Here is a 13,415-nt window from a genome sequence, read left to right on the forward strand (position 1 = left end):
TTTAAACAGTTTTTACCATCTTAATTAGCATGCTGGAGGCTTTCTTTCCCTAAATGACCTGTCCCTTCGCCTGCAGGATTTGTGAAGCAGAGAACCATATTACATAGTTCATAATTCACAACTCTACCTACCAAGTCAATTAGGTATAAATAAATGGGTAGAATTCATTTTTAGTTGGCTATGTAATAGCCTTTCTGCTTTGCTCTGTTAACTCTTGAGCAGGGTGCTGATCTCTGACTAATGGTCTAAATATTGCTCTAGAAAAAAGGCATGAGTAACATTGATTTAATTTTAAGAAAATTATGGCTGACTTGGCATTCTTCCATCAATGCTAAAGTAAATTTAGCTTGATTGCCTAACTAGTAAGGGATTCTTGGAATAAATACTTGCACAACTGATAAATATGTTGATCAGTAGTCCAGTCCTTTGTGAAATCCACCTCAGTTATATGTTCTCTCCATTAAAATTTAATTGTTAGCAAATGAGTGAAAGGTTGAACATTGGTATAAAATTAACTTTGTTCCAATTTATTATGCTTCTGAAAACAGAGCCTTACTAAAAATGTTCATATGCTCTATATAGCATTTACCTTGGCAGGAAGGTCTTGCTGCATCTCAAACATACTTAGTAATTTTTAAAATATATTAAAAGCATTAGTTCCTGTTACCAAGAAATGAGCAGAGAATTAAATGTTCTTTAGTTAAATAAGAAACAATACTGCAAAAAAAAAATCAGTGTTTGTGAAAACTGAAGGAGAACTGGAGCCAGTGACATATGATGCCAAACTGATACTTGGTCCATCAGTTAGTTTGGCAAAATTTACTTATGAATACTCATCAAAGGGCTTTGAACCTTTTGGCTATGTTTCTGGAGACTGTACTTTAGAAAGTCAGTTGATTACCTTTTGGACCAATCCTTTTAGATTCCAGTGGGTCATATGATAGATGTCTGTTGGGTCCCTGGCTTTTTGTTCCCTTGCCTCCAACCTGGGTGTTGAGATTATCAGAAAAAGCTCCATTTAGCGTAGGCTGGAGAATCAAATTTTGCCTCCCCCTTGGTCTGTGTCATGATCGTGCTTAATCAACTTCCTGAATGGGGGAGCTGTATTGAATTAAGATGAAGCTTTTTAAAGAATGTTGGTTATTGCAAGATTAGCAATGTAATTGATTAGGGTGGGGGGAGAGAGAGGAGTGTTTTTAATGTGTTTGCTGTTCCTTTAATCCATGGCATTGAATCATTTAAACATATACAAAGCAGATTCACATTCTTGCACCTTGCTTCTAATAGTCACATTATAGTCACAATCATGTCGACCATGATATCTGATAAGTTGCAATAATGATTGTGTTCTTACTGAACAGGTACATGCTTCCAAAACAAACAATATGTGCATCGCAGGAGGATTTAGCCACATGATTAAAGAAGGAGGATTGCGATCGTTGTGGAGAGGAAATGGAATAAATGCAATCAAAATTGCACCAGAATCTGCTCTCAAGTTCATGGCATATGAGCAGGTAACAGGGATCATGGTCATAACCTAGGTTTCAGACAAAAGTGAAATCGCCAATAGTTTTACTGACTCCATTTTTTGACATCATAACAAATGTAATCCTGATGATTAGTGATCCAGTCAGACTGACGAGAGACACTGGAATGAAAATGTTGATAATGACATTTTAGCAAGCATAATCTGTCTGATGTACTGTTCAATGTGGCCATAACTTTAATTGCAAATGTTCATTTACAGATAAAAAGACTAATTGGTAGTGACCAGCAGCCATTAGGAATTCAGGAGAGATTGATTGCAGGGTCACTAGCTGGACTAATTGCACAAAGTACAATCTATCCGATGGAGGTAATGTTTAATTCTGAGTTACAATCTTTAGCAATTTATAAGGTTTTCATTTAAAATGAACACTTATTTGTGCTTCTGGCTATAACTCTGGGTATTCACTTCAGGTGCTAAAAACAAGATTGGCATTGCGGAAAACTGGGCAGTACTCAGGAATGCTCGATTGTGCAAAACACATATTTAAGAAAGAGGGGGTTAGAGCATTCTACAAAGGATATGTTCCCAATATGCTGGGCATCATCCCCTACGCTGGAATAGACCTGGCTATTTATGAGGTGAGATTTTCAACTTGCAGAATTTTTAATGCAGTAATTTTTTTAAAAAAGCTATTTGCAGCTCTTGGTTTGTTGACTCTTTCCAGTTCTGTTGTCTGCTATAAGGCTGCTGTTATCTTGCACTCTGCAGTTGATGCTCATTTTAATTGTCTATGTATTTCGTTAATCAGAACTGTTTGTTTTTCTGTAGACTTTGAAGAATTCCTGGTTGCAGCGCTATGCTACTGACAGTGTGGATCCTGGTGTTTTTGTTCTCTTGGCTTGTGGCACTGTTTCGAGCACCTGTGGACAGCTAGCTAGTTACCCATTAGCACTTGTCAGGACACGAATGCAGGCACAAGGTAACCATCTTGCACTTTTGATTTTCCTCAAATAACTGGGAGAAATTTACTTCCCAATTAGCGAGGCAGTTACCCTCTATACTGCTCAATCAATGGATTATTTGTCATTTCAAAAGCCTCTTGTAGGACTGAGCATTGAACTGTCTTCAATCCATAGAAGTCTGAACTTGGCTTACTGCAAGCAACCAAGATTAGGAGTACGTTTATTTAAATCTGCTCCCAAGAGGCGACTTGGTAATTCTGCAAAAATGCAGATTTGCTAAATGTCATTGTAGGTCACTGTGAATGAAACCAAACTCCTCCTAATTGATTGCAAGTTTTTTTCCTGCTCTTACCTTTCCTTCCATTTTGAAGATGAAGACTTTTGGTGTGGCATATTTTTGAAGATTGCAGCAAACCAGATAGGAGCCTATTGAATGAATATATTTGTAGCTGAGCCTGATAGAGAGTCAGCCAGAGTTCACAACTCTGCTTGCTCTGATCTCCGGGAGCTGGACACTAATTATTTTACAGTGAACTGCTGTCATAACTGATATAAGACAGTTCTGCTCAGGGGTAGGGTTTACCTCTGGGACCTGCCCTGTTGGTAACTGAAAACCCAGTATGTTTACCTAATTAGCAAAGTTTTGATCGGTATTTCTAGTATCATGCATTAATATGAAGGTAGGAGATGTTTTAGTGTTAGCTTTGAGGTTTATCTTATCAAAAGCTACTATTTGGTTGGGTTTATGTTTCTGCAATTAATTTAATGCAGATATTTGCATCAAATAAATATGCATTTATTTTCCTTTTGCTTTACAGCTACCACTGAGGGAGCACCTCAGCCCACAATGCTTGGACTCTTCAGGCACATTCTGAGCACAGAAGGAGCAATTGGACTATACCGTGGTTTAGCACCCAATTTCATGAAAGTTATTCCAGCTGTGAGCATTAGCTATGTGGTGTATGAAAACCTGAAAATGACACTTGGAGTCACATCGCGATGAAACTCAGAAGGGACTTGAAGCTGATTAATCTTGGGTGATCATCCTGGGGTTTCAACCATTTCATTCTGTGAATGTCATAAAACACTAGTTAAGTAAGGACACCATGGGGAAGAGGGTTAAAGGGACCATTTCCCCAACACGAGTCAGCAGGTTTATTTTCTGATTAGCCTTTGATTTTTGACAGAAGTTGAAAAATGCAGCTTGGATCCTTATTGGAGCTGATTTGTGTAGCACTGTCTCCACTGCATCAGTTATTCAAAGACCACTTGAAGCTCTTTAATTGTTACATGACACTATATTACAAATACCCATGTGAAAAACACTTCTTGCAATCATGTGGTATTCCTCATCTGCTGATTTTAATCGTAGTGCTGCCCTAAATTTTAAAGTAAGTGGGTTGATGCTGGTGTTAAAAAGGCAAATGGAATATCATAGGAATGCATCAAGGTGTTAAACAACTAGCATCGGCATTCATCATTTGTATTGAGGGGGAATGGAAAATCGAATCTTTTTTGATGAACAGGTTGGGTCTGTGGAGCATTAGAACTTCTGCAATCGAATGTAATGTGACTGTGGATTTCCCCTCTGAAATTGTAACTTGATCTGCACAACTGGGAAGCTCCAGAAAGGATTCTGGTTTCCTTTTTTTTTTAACTTCTGGAGACAAAAGTATTCTCATTCTTTTGTCACATTTGCACATTTCTTGAGTTTCGATATTAGCTGGGTTAATTTTATCATGGTGTCTGGTTTTATCATGTACTGCAGATGTAAACTGGATATTTATGTTATTTATTGTTTACAAGTTTGCTAAAGGCTTATAATCTGATAATGGACACATAATCATCTGGTAAAGGAACCAAATATTAGGTCCATGTAAGATTATATTAGACCATCATGAGTGAAGTTAAACCCACCCTTTCCAGTTTCTTTTAAATCTGCTTCACTTTGTGCTGTGTGGGTGGTCAGCTCTCTTATGGAAATCTTAAATGATTGTCTCGTGTTTAGAAAGGGGTTAAATTATTTATTTTTATACACCTTGCTGTGCTAACCAGATATTTATTAATAAATGTGACTTAAATGAGGGCAGATTGTGTTGCTGTCTTTTGCACGTCCTATAATTTAGCAGTTCATTTTGTATGAGTTTTAAATCCTCTTGAGCCCTTTCTAATGTGTGGAAGCATGAATTAACTTTCAGTCATTTTGACTTTTTTGTTAATTCCAAACTCTGGTTTGAATGAGAAATGAAAGGAATAAAAGCATGTGTACAGCACAGGCCAGTTTTCTCCTGTGAAGTATGGCCATTTTCCATGTAGCATATTACTGCAGAAACATCTAGGTCAAATAGTTGACAGGCAATAAGTCACAAGGCACTAACTTCAGTCTGAAAGGTGCTCAGGAAGGTGAGCTACGTTATTTGGAGTATTCCACTGATGACAAATGACGGAAGTTGATATTGAGTATTGATAAGTGGCAAATCTGATCCAGCAGGTGTTACTAGTTTCTAACAGCTACTGCTTTTCATGTAAGCTACAAAGTCAGAATATCTATTTTTCACCAGAAAGGCGAGAAAGATCTGCAGTCTGGTGCTGCAAATGTGTTCTTCCATTTCTTGAATTCTAAATCTTTAAAAGAAAGCGTGAAATCTGTCTGTACGCTGTTGGAGCTGGTCAGATAGACAAGCCTTTTCTGTTTTTTGTAAGGGTTTGATGGAGGGTGGTGCAGGTGACAAGCCTGCAGCAGTGGTGGAAGACAGCAAGACGGTTTGAAAGTGTGGAAGGATGTTGTGAACAAAGAGGTTCATGAAGTTGTGGTACAGTGAGACTTGCAGAACTTTGGGACCAGATTCTATATCCATCTGGTGAAATGCAACTAGCATCTCAAATCTTGTGCTCCTTTAGCAAGATCAGTCCTTGTTCGTCTGCACGTCACCACAGTGGATTGTGGTTGGAGTGTGGTTTGTGCTGCAGATGAGCAAATGTTCTGTGTAGTTTTGACTTTAATTTTAATAAAAAAAGTATTGCCTATATTTGTAGCAGTTGAAGGCCTTGTGTTGATTTTGTTTCTAAAAAAGGGCACTTTTCTGAACTAATTGTTTTTCATTAAACATCACATTACAATTACAAACTGAATTTTGTGTAGTGCAAGTTGAGTTTTCAGGTGTTTCTCCCCCTCCAACCCCACCCCCACCTAATTTATGTATTTATTTTGGAAGTTTGTGATAAGTAAATTGTGTGTAACTAACTGTGATCACCTAAACTTAAAGAAGTTTGACTAAAAGAATGGCTTGATCGCTACCTTGTTGAGACTCCTTCTTCTGTTTTAGCTGTTTATCTACAAAAGTTACCAGGGATGTGAAACTGCTGCTCTGCAACCTTCTGTGGATATTTATATATTTTTGTTTGTGTTGTTTAAAAGATGCTAACTTCCTGTTGGTATTGTCCTGCACACTAAGTGCACTGTAAGATTTTCTCAGGCATTTGCAGCCTATCTTCCTGATCTGACTTGCAAACCTGGAATCTGCACTGTTTACACTTTTTTCTGAGGATTGAGGGAAAGAAAGAGAATGAAGTAGCTTTGTTTTATGTGGGTGATTTCCTTCACAAACACAGAATTTATAATTATATTACTGGGACCAGAAGGTATTTTCTGCTGGATGATTATTTTCACGTTATGAACCAGTTGACCATGGAAATACAGTTTTAAAGTATGAATGTTTGTTTATTTTTAACAAAAAGCTGTTTTAGCGAAAAAGATGAGGGCCTGTAAACTGTGATTATTGGCCTCCAGCCGTGAAGTGCCTCTGCAGATCCTGATTTTCCCTCTTTGAGGGCTGTGCTCTGAGTCCTCTTCTCTTGGTGCAGTATCTCCAGAGAACAGATCCAAATGTCCCACGACGCTGTCCTTTAGCTCAATCCTTTACTTGATAAATGAATCAAGGTCACTATTTGTTTTGGGATTTAACAGTGAAACCAGATTTTGCCAAAGGCAGCCTGTGATTAAGTTTCTTAAATTATGAAATACAAGTTGTGCAGAATCAATGCAAGCAAATGTTCCTGTTTTTTTGTGATCCTATTTGTGTTGTAGAGCAAGACTGATAATCGACCCTTTATGTATTTGTGTTCAAATAGGGAACAGTCTTCTAATAAAGTTATTTCTGTGAATAAAATCTGTGGGCATTATTCTTTGGTGTTTGGATATTGTCTACTGGAGCATGCTGCAAAGTTCAGGTCATGTGGTCAGAATGACCTAGAGTTTGTACCCAATCTGGTTGGTGACTAAAATTATCTTTGTTCCCCCTTTTGCTTCTGCTCTAGGATAAGGCAAAAGCAATCTGCCAGGATTTCTTCTGTGTAAGAAATGGATGGATTTTGTTACAATACTGGGTAAACCCCTCAGCTAATTTAAACCAGCAAAACACAAGCTTCACCCTGTGCTATAGTCTGTTAAAATTAGAGAGGCAATTTAAAGTAAAAATTAGCAACTTTAAGTCCAACAGAGAATATTCAAAACCAACAACTATTTACAACTCCTTTCTCTTAAGCCTATCTTTTAACTCCTCAACAATAGTAGTCCGATTTTTAAAAGGTTCCGATTTAAGATTTACAAAAATTTCAACTTTCAAAACCAGTCAGCTGTCAAATCTCTTTGTATCTTTCTCTGCAGATTTTCCTCTGTTGTCTTTTCGATTTCTGCGCAAACTTCTAGACAAGTACCTTTCAGAGTGCTGTTCTGCTGGCAGTCTGTACTTGGTGGCTTGGCAGTTCTCCCCTAACTGTTCAAAATGTCCGGTTTTATACCCCAAACGACAGATCACTTGGTTTTAATATTATCAAAATACTAAATTCAAATTTGATTGGATTCTGGTATCTTAGGGCATACTTTAAACTGGCCAAATTTGTTTGGTTTTTTGTTTCGTGGCAACCCAGATGCTGCTAGCTGTTTCAACCAAGTGTTGTGTTGTTACCTTGTTCTGGACTCTATGCTTTGTCCTTAGCTTTTCAACTCTTAAAGGTATCTCTACGTCTTCATAGCAATTTGCTCAGCAAACAAAGGATAAGATCAGGCTTGCAAAGGTCTTGGAGAAAGGGTGACATGGTTCAGTGGTTAGTACTGTTGCCTCAGTGTCAGGGACCCTGGTTTGAATTCCATTCCTCAGGCACCTGTTTCTGTGGAGTTTTCATGTTCTCTGTCTGTATGGATTTCCTTCAGGTGCATCAGTTTTCTCGCACAGTTCAAAGATGTGTGAGTTAGGTGAATTGGCCATGAGAGATGCAGTGTAGGGTGGGAATGTGTCTGGGACTGGGTAGGATACTCTCTGGAGGGTTGCTATCTATTCAATGGGCCAAATGGATTCCACACTAGGGAATTCTATGAAATTTGCTGTTTCAGGATGTGAAGCATAACTGACCATTGGAGTGAATTTCTGTGGACTGTAATGGTGTGGATCAGAGGGTAGTGCACTTGCCTTGGAGTCCAAAAGTGTGTGTGTGTGTGTTCAAGTCCTAGTTGTGAAGTTTGAGCACACGACCTGTGCTTTATTGAAGGAGTGCCATATTGTCAGTGGTTCTGATTTTTCAGGTTAGGCCTTAAGGTGAGTTCCCATTGTGCCTGTTGTGGGTGTAGAAGAGTAGTGGTGTGTTCCCTGCTTCCCGTGCCAATTGTTATACCTCACCCAATATCAATGAATCGATTATCTTGTTACTCTCACATGTACTGCTCCATTTCTGACATGTATCACTTCAAAAAGACTAAGACGTAGGAGCAGATGGAAGCCATTCATCTGCTGTACCAATCAGCTTGTCTCTGTATCATGTCCTCCTTTTCTAATTAACTTTGAGGAGAGCAAGATTTGGAAGCACCTAAGGTTGTGCAAGGTACTACAGATTTTACTCCCAAGTGTGTAGTAGTAAATGCTTATCTCCAATCTTTTCTGGTCTGCATTTTGTCCAAGTAACTCCTGATCGGAGTTCAGTGCTGAGTTGATTCCATCGCTCGTAGTTTAGAAGCAGTCACTGATGGCGCTCCTTTCACTGTATTTATTACCAACGTGACCAGTCGGTGGCTGGGTAGGGAAGGGTCTAGTGTGAAGGCAGGTGACCTAAAGTGGCAGCAGCCAGCAGGAAAGTGATGGGGAGAGCCTTCAAGACAGTAGGCTCAGCTGTGGTGCTGTAAAGGCATTACCACTGTCTGTGTTCGCGCAGGTTTCTGCCAGCCACCATCTTTTCGATGGGGAGCATAGTACTTGGTTTGTGGGTGGATGAGGAGAGACCAAGATCGGGAGTTCATCTGGCACCTTTCCTATCTCTGACCAAACAATGGTGTTGTTGACTAACCATGGCAATTGATCCATCTGCCATAGCTGTGAAATGAGGAAAGCCTTGCAGAGTGTTAGCAAACATTTATACCTGGTGTGTTGTGCTCATCACGTTTCAAGAGTCTAATTTTCATGGCGTTGCCATGAACCTTTTTACAAATGGTAGGTGGGGCCTTGCTTTGGAAGTCTGGCTCCCAAACCTGGTATCTCACTCTTCATTGGTAATTGAAACAAAGATACTCAAGGGAGCCTAAACTCTCTGAAGCCATTTGAACTGAGTGGTGACTTCCAACACACAGTTGTAGTATAGGTACAAACCCAAAGTGTGCGGCTGTATGTTTTCAGGTTGCAGGTGAAGAACAGAGAGGGGGTCTGTATAACAGTCTGCTCGTGACATGCGGGCTGAATTGACGTGGAATGTATGGACTAAATGTGGAAAGTGGAGGTGCAAGAATTGACACTCCACTGACGTTAGGGCTTTTAAGGGACAATGGGTTGGGTGGGGAGTGTGATTTGGTATGTTGGTGTGGAGGTGGGATGGGAAGTAGTCAGGGCTCAAGTGGGATGCACAGTTCTGGAAAGCAACCGCAGATCTTTAGACATTTGATTTGCAGGGCTACTTTCTTCTGAGGTGGGTGAGGCATGTCTGGAACATTCAGGTCTGCTCTGAACAGCTGGGAAGGACAACAATGCTGAGTGTTTAAGCTCCAACTGAGGGGTCAAAGAGCAAAACAAAGCAAGGATGCGTCTGGGTGGGTGCAAAGTGAGGAAGCAAGCCAGCAGTTGTGACAGAGCCTGATCCAATATTGGAGTTGGCTGCCTGTCGATGTGCACTCTGTGGTCTCATTGCAGCATTTCCTTGATGGTCACCAATGCTCTGCAAAGTGCAGGAGTATTGGAGACACGCCATGATCGTGTCGAGGAGCTGGCATATGTCTGAGGTCAGCATCCACAGACGGGTGAGTGTGGCCATTGCCTGAGTGCACTGAAACATTGATGCAACGCATCCAAGATGGCAGTCTGAAGGAGTACACTGGCAAGCTGCAGTGCCAGTTGCCTGCTATGGTAACAAGAGTTCTCGTGATAAAGCTAATTGGCAGCTGCCAGGATAGGAGGGTGCATGTTAATGAGGCTGGCAGCAAGCAATCATCCCCCTGAGTAGGCATCTCCGCTCTGCCCAGCAGAAAACTTGCTTCAAAACTGACTTCCTCCTCCTGACTTTGGGATGGTCTTTGCTTGACTTATCAAATGATTGCCTGAAATTTCTCAGCATAACCTACATCATTAACGTCGTGGTCAGATATCCCCCATCGTTCTTTAGTTTTTAATTGCAGCATAATGTTTGTCCCCTACTTCTAAACATTTTTTTAGGAAAAAGGCAGCAATTATGGTAAATAAATAAAAGTAGAATAGTGATTCACACAACCTTGAAAAGTATGATGCTTTCTATCAGGATATGTCAATTGAGTGGTGAGTTTTAATGTGAAAGTTGTCTGGATCTTGCAGTCAGAGTAATTAGCATTTAGACAAAGTATGTAGAACATCTTTCAAACGTAGAGCGTTGCAATTATGTAGTCAGCACAAGGGAAAAATAGGTCAATGGGTTGGAAACCTTTTCTATTCAGGCACAATTCTGATGGAATCTATCCAAAATGTTGCACTATCTTCCTTTTGAATGTTGCCAAACGTATGTGGCATCGTAGTTTGGATTTGCTGCATTAACAGTTTTATGTTTTGTCTTGGATCTAGTTCCAGCTGAACAGATGTGTGATCTTGAGCTCTTTGTAAAACAGGAGTAATTCAAAACATTTCCAGAGATACATTCGGATGGCATTTTTCCATTGGGAATTTTGTAAGATCGTCAAAGCTGTTAGCAAAATATACTGTCTCAAATGATGAATTGAGTCAGTGGCCCAGAAATCAGGTTCATTTGGTTCTGTCACATCAAAACCACTCAATTTAATTTTGAATTAGTTCAAACTCTGAATAAGAATGTATTTTAATAATACCAATCTTTAATAGCACTGTCCAGTTAGTTCCTGTGCTCTTTACCCAGATCCCTGCAATTTATTTTCCTTCGTGTATGTATCTAAATCACTGTTGAATCTGTTGGCATTATTCTTTGAGTGCATTCCAGGTCATCAGCTTTCCTCTTCATCTTTCAGCTTTTCCTGTACTGAATTGAATTAACTTTATTGGCTCACGTACTCAATTGTGTCCTGTGAAATGTTTATAAGCCTCCACTTTCAGCGCCATCTTAGTTTATAAGCCGCCACCTAGTTACAGCTTCAGTTACAAGATTAGTTACCGGGTAACAATGTCACCAACACATGGTACCATCTTTAGGTACAGTGTACCTAGGTACAAACCTTAGAAAATGCAGAAAATAAGTTATATTGCAACTATACACAAGTGTTACACAGGATTGGCACAATACAGGTTGATCACTTGTGTTGAGTTCATATTTGGTAGGTCAGTATTAAAAATGGATGCCCTCCTGCACTAACCCTGTTTATCTGGCCTCAAGACCCCAAAAGACACTAACATTCCTGCTCCAGAGGCTTGTTTCCTACATAACCCCCAGCAAATCCTGGGTAAGGACCGGAACACAGGACCTTCTGGCCCAGAGGCAGGAGATCTATGACTGGGTCACTCCATCTTTCCCCAGTCTAGATCGCCATACCGTATTAAAGACATGTTTCTCATTTCATTTCTGGTCCTTTCGTTAATTAAATCTGTTTCTTTGAATTGCTGTCCCTTCTGCTGCTGGGATCTGTTAATATCACACATCATCTCTGTCAGAATCCTTTCTGGTTTTGCACACCTCTATCATGAGATTGAGGACACACATCCTTGTACCATTCTGATCAATCACCTCGCCTCCATCTCTAACAAGTTTTATATGAACTTAAGAATAAAACTGAGGTCAGTATAGTTACAAAATCATGTTCACCTGTACCTGATTTTGACTCTGGTGCGCAGCTTTGTTTTGCAAAAGAGAAACTCTAGTAATGATTGTGGAACTGCGTCAGAGGTCATTGTAAATGTCTTTGAGCTGGAGCGGTTTATCAGAAGGATAAACTGATCTCCGATGAGTGTAGCAGGAGATGGCTGAATAACTCAATTTGTGGTTCTGGATTTGCTTGACCTAGGCTAAAACCAGATTGGTGAAACATGCCTTGAGGATGTTGTATTCTTGACAACCTGACTCACCTGAACCCAAGACTAAATGGACAAATTCATTCAACCTTGAAATGTACACCAGCGCTCAACATCTGTGAACCAGCAACTGACTTCTGTAAGCTCCATATGCACATTGTCCAGTGGCTTCCTGAGGTTAAACGTGAGCATGTCATCCTGAAATTACAATTTGATATTCACTTAGGAGTATAGGGTATAGGACTTGAGTCTCTCTGAAAGGTCAACCATGTAGCCAAAGCTGCGCACGTCGGGAGAGAGGCAGGCATGCCACATTTTGAATTGTCACAGCAGTTTATACGACAGGAGACAAGGGTGCTGTTTGTTTGATGTTTACAACATGTAAAGTATAATGTCCACTGATTCCACAATTGCAGAACAATCCCAAGTGTTCCTGTCTCAGCATCAACAAACAATATTAGATAATCAGTTAGGCTCATAACATGTCTTACTGACACTCACTTTGTACCATTCTGTGTGCGCAATGGCCTTTAGTAGAATGATATGTGCTTCTTGTCAGATGGAGTTTAGAGAGTTTAAGGGTTACTGCGGATTATGTCTGCAATAAATGCTGTTGGTTGCGAATCTTATCTGATTCGATGGATCAGTTGGAGAGACTCTGTAATTTCCCTTCAGAATCTCAACCTTTTCCCCTCCTACGTCGTTGGAAGCGATGAAGAATTTGCAACAGCAACAGTATGTGATGGATGGCAGTTATATGAGGGGGGGGGGGGGGGGGAGTCTCAGGTACAGTCACATAGATGGGTTAACTCCAGAGAAGGTAAGAGAGATAGGCAGCTAGTGCGGGAGTCTTTTATGGATATACCCATTTCAAACAGGTATGCTGTTTGGAAAATGTAGGGGGTGATGGGTTCTCAGGGGACCGTAGCACGAACAGCCAAGTTTCTGGTATTGAGACCAGCTCTAATGCAATGAGGGGTACATCGGGTTCCAAGAGATCAATTGTGTTAGGGGATTCCCTAGTCCGAGATACAGACAGACATTTCTGTGGCTAGCAGCGAGAAATCAGACTGGTGTATTGCTTCCCTGGTGCCAGGATCACGGATGTCTCAGAGAGGGTGCAGAATGTTCTCAAGGGGGAGAGGGGCCAGCAAAAGATCATTGTCCACATTGGAGCCAATGACATAGGAAGGGAAAAGGTTGAGATTCTGAAGGGAGATTACAGAGAGTTAGACAGGAATTTAAAAAGGAGATCCTTGAGAGTAGTAATATCTGGATTACTCCCGGTGCTACGAGCTAGTGAGGGCAGGAATAGGAGGATAGAGCAGATGAGTGCATGGCTGAGGAGCTGGTGTATGAGAGAAGGATTCACATTTTTGGATCATTGGGATTTCTTTTGGGTAGAAATGATCTGTACAAGAAGGACGGTTTGCACCTAAATTGGAAGGGGATTAATATACTGGCAGGGTGATTTGCTAGAGCTGCTCG

General features: G+C 40.4%; 1 protein-coding gene across 1 annotated transcript in view; it reads left to right on the forward strand.

Annotated features, from left to right (window-relative positions):
- The window catches only part of LOC122564964 (calcium-binding mitochondrial carrier protein SCaMC-2-B-like), an 11,392-nt gene extending 4,772 nt beyond the window's left edge, over positions 1-6,620 (forward strand). The window contains exons 3-8 of the mRNA XM_043720523.1: positions 220-231; positions 1,358-1,514; positions 1,748-1,855; positions 1,960-2,127; positions 2,318-2,468; positions 3,270-6,620. Of these exons, the coding sequence (XP_043576458.1) occupies positions 1,386-1,514; positions 1,748-1,855; positions 1,960-2,127; positions 2,318-2,468; positions 3,270-3,454 (741 nt within the window). The 5' untranslated portion in view covers positions 220-231; positions 1,358-1,385 and the 3' untranslated portion in view covers positions 3,455-6,620. The remainder of the gene's footprint in view (positions 1-219; positions 232-1,357; positions 1,515-1,747; positions 1,856-1,959; positions 2,128-2,317; positions 2,469-3,269) is intronic.
- The last annotated feature ends 6,795 nt before the right edge of the window (positions 6,621-13,415 follow it).

This window comes from Chiloscyllium plagiosum, chromosome 30 (assembly GCF_004010195.1).
Source record: "Chiloscyllium plagiosum isolate BGI_BamShark_2017 chromosome 30, ASM401019v2, whole genome shotgun sequence".
In the NCBI taxonomy this organism is placed as follows: Eukaryota; Metazoa; Chordata; class Chondrichthyes; order Orectolobiformes; family Hemiscylliidae; genus Chiloscyllium; species Chiloscyllium plagiosum.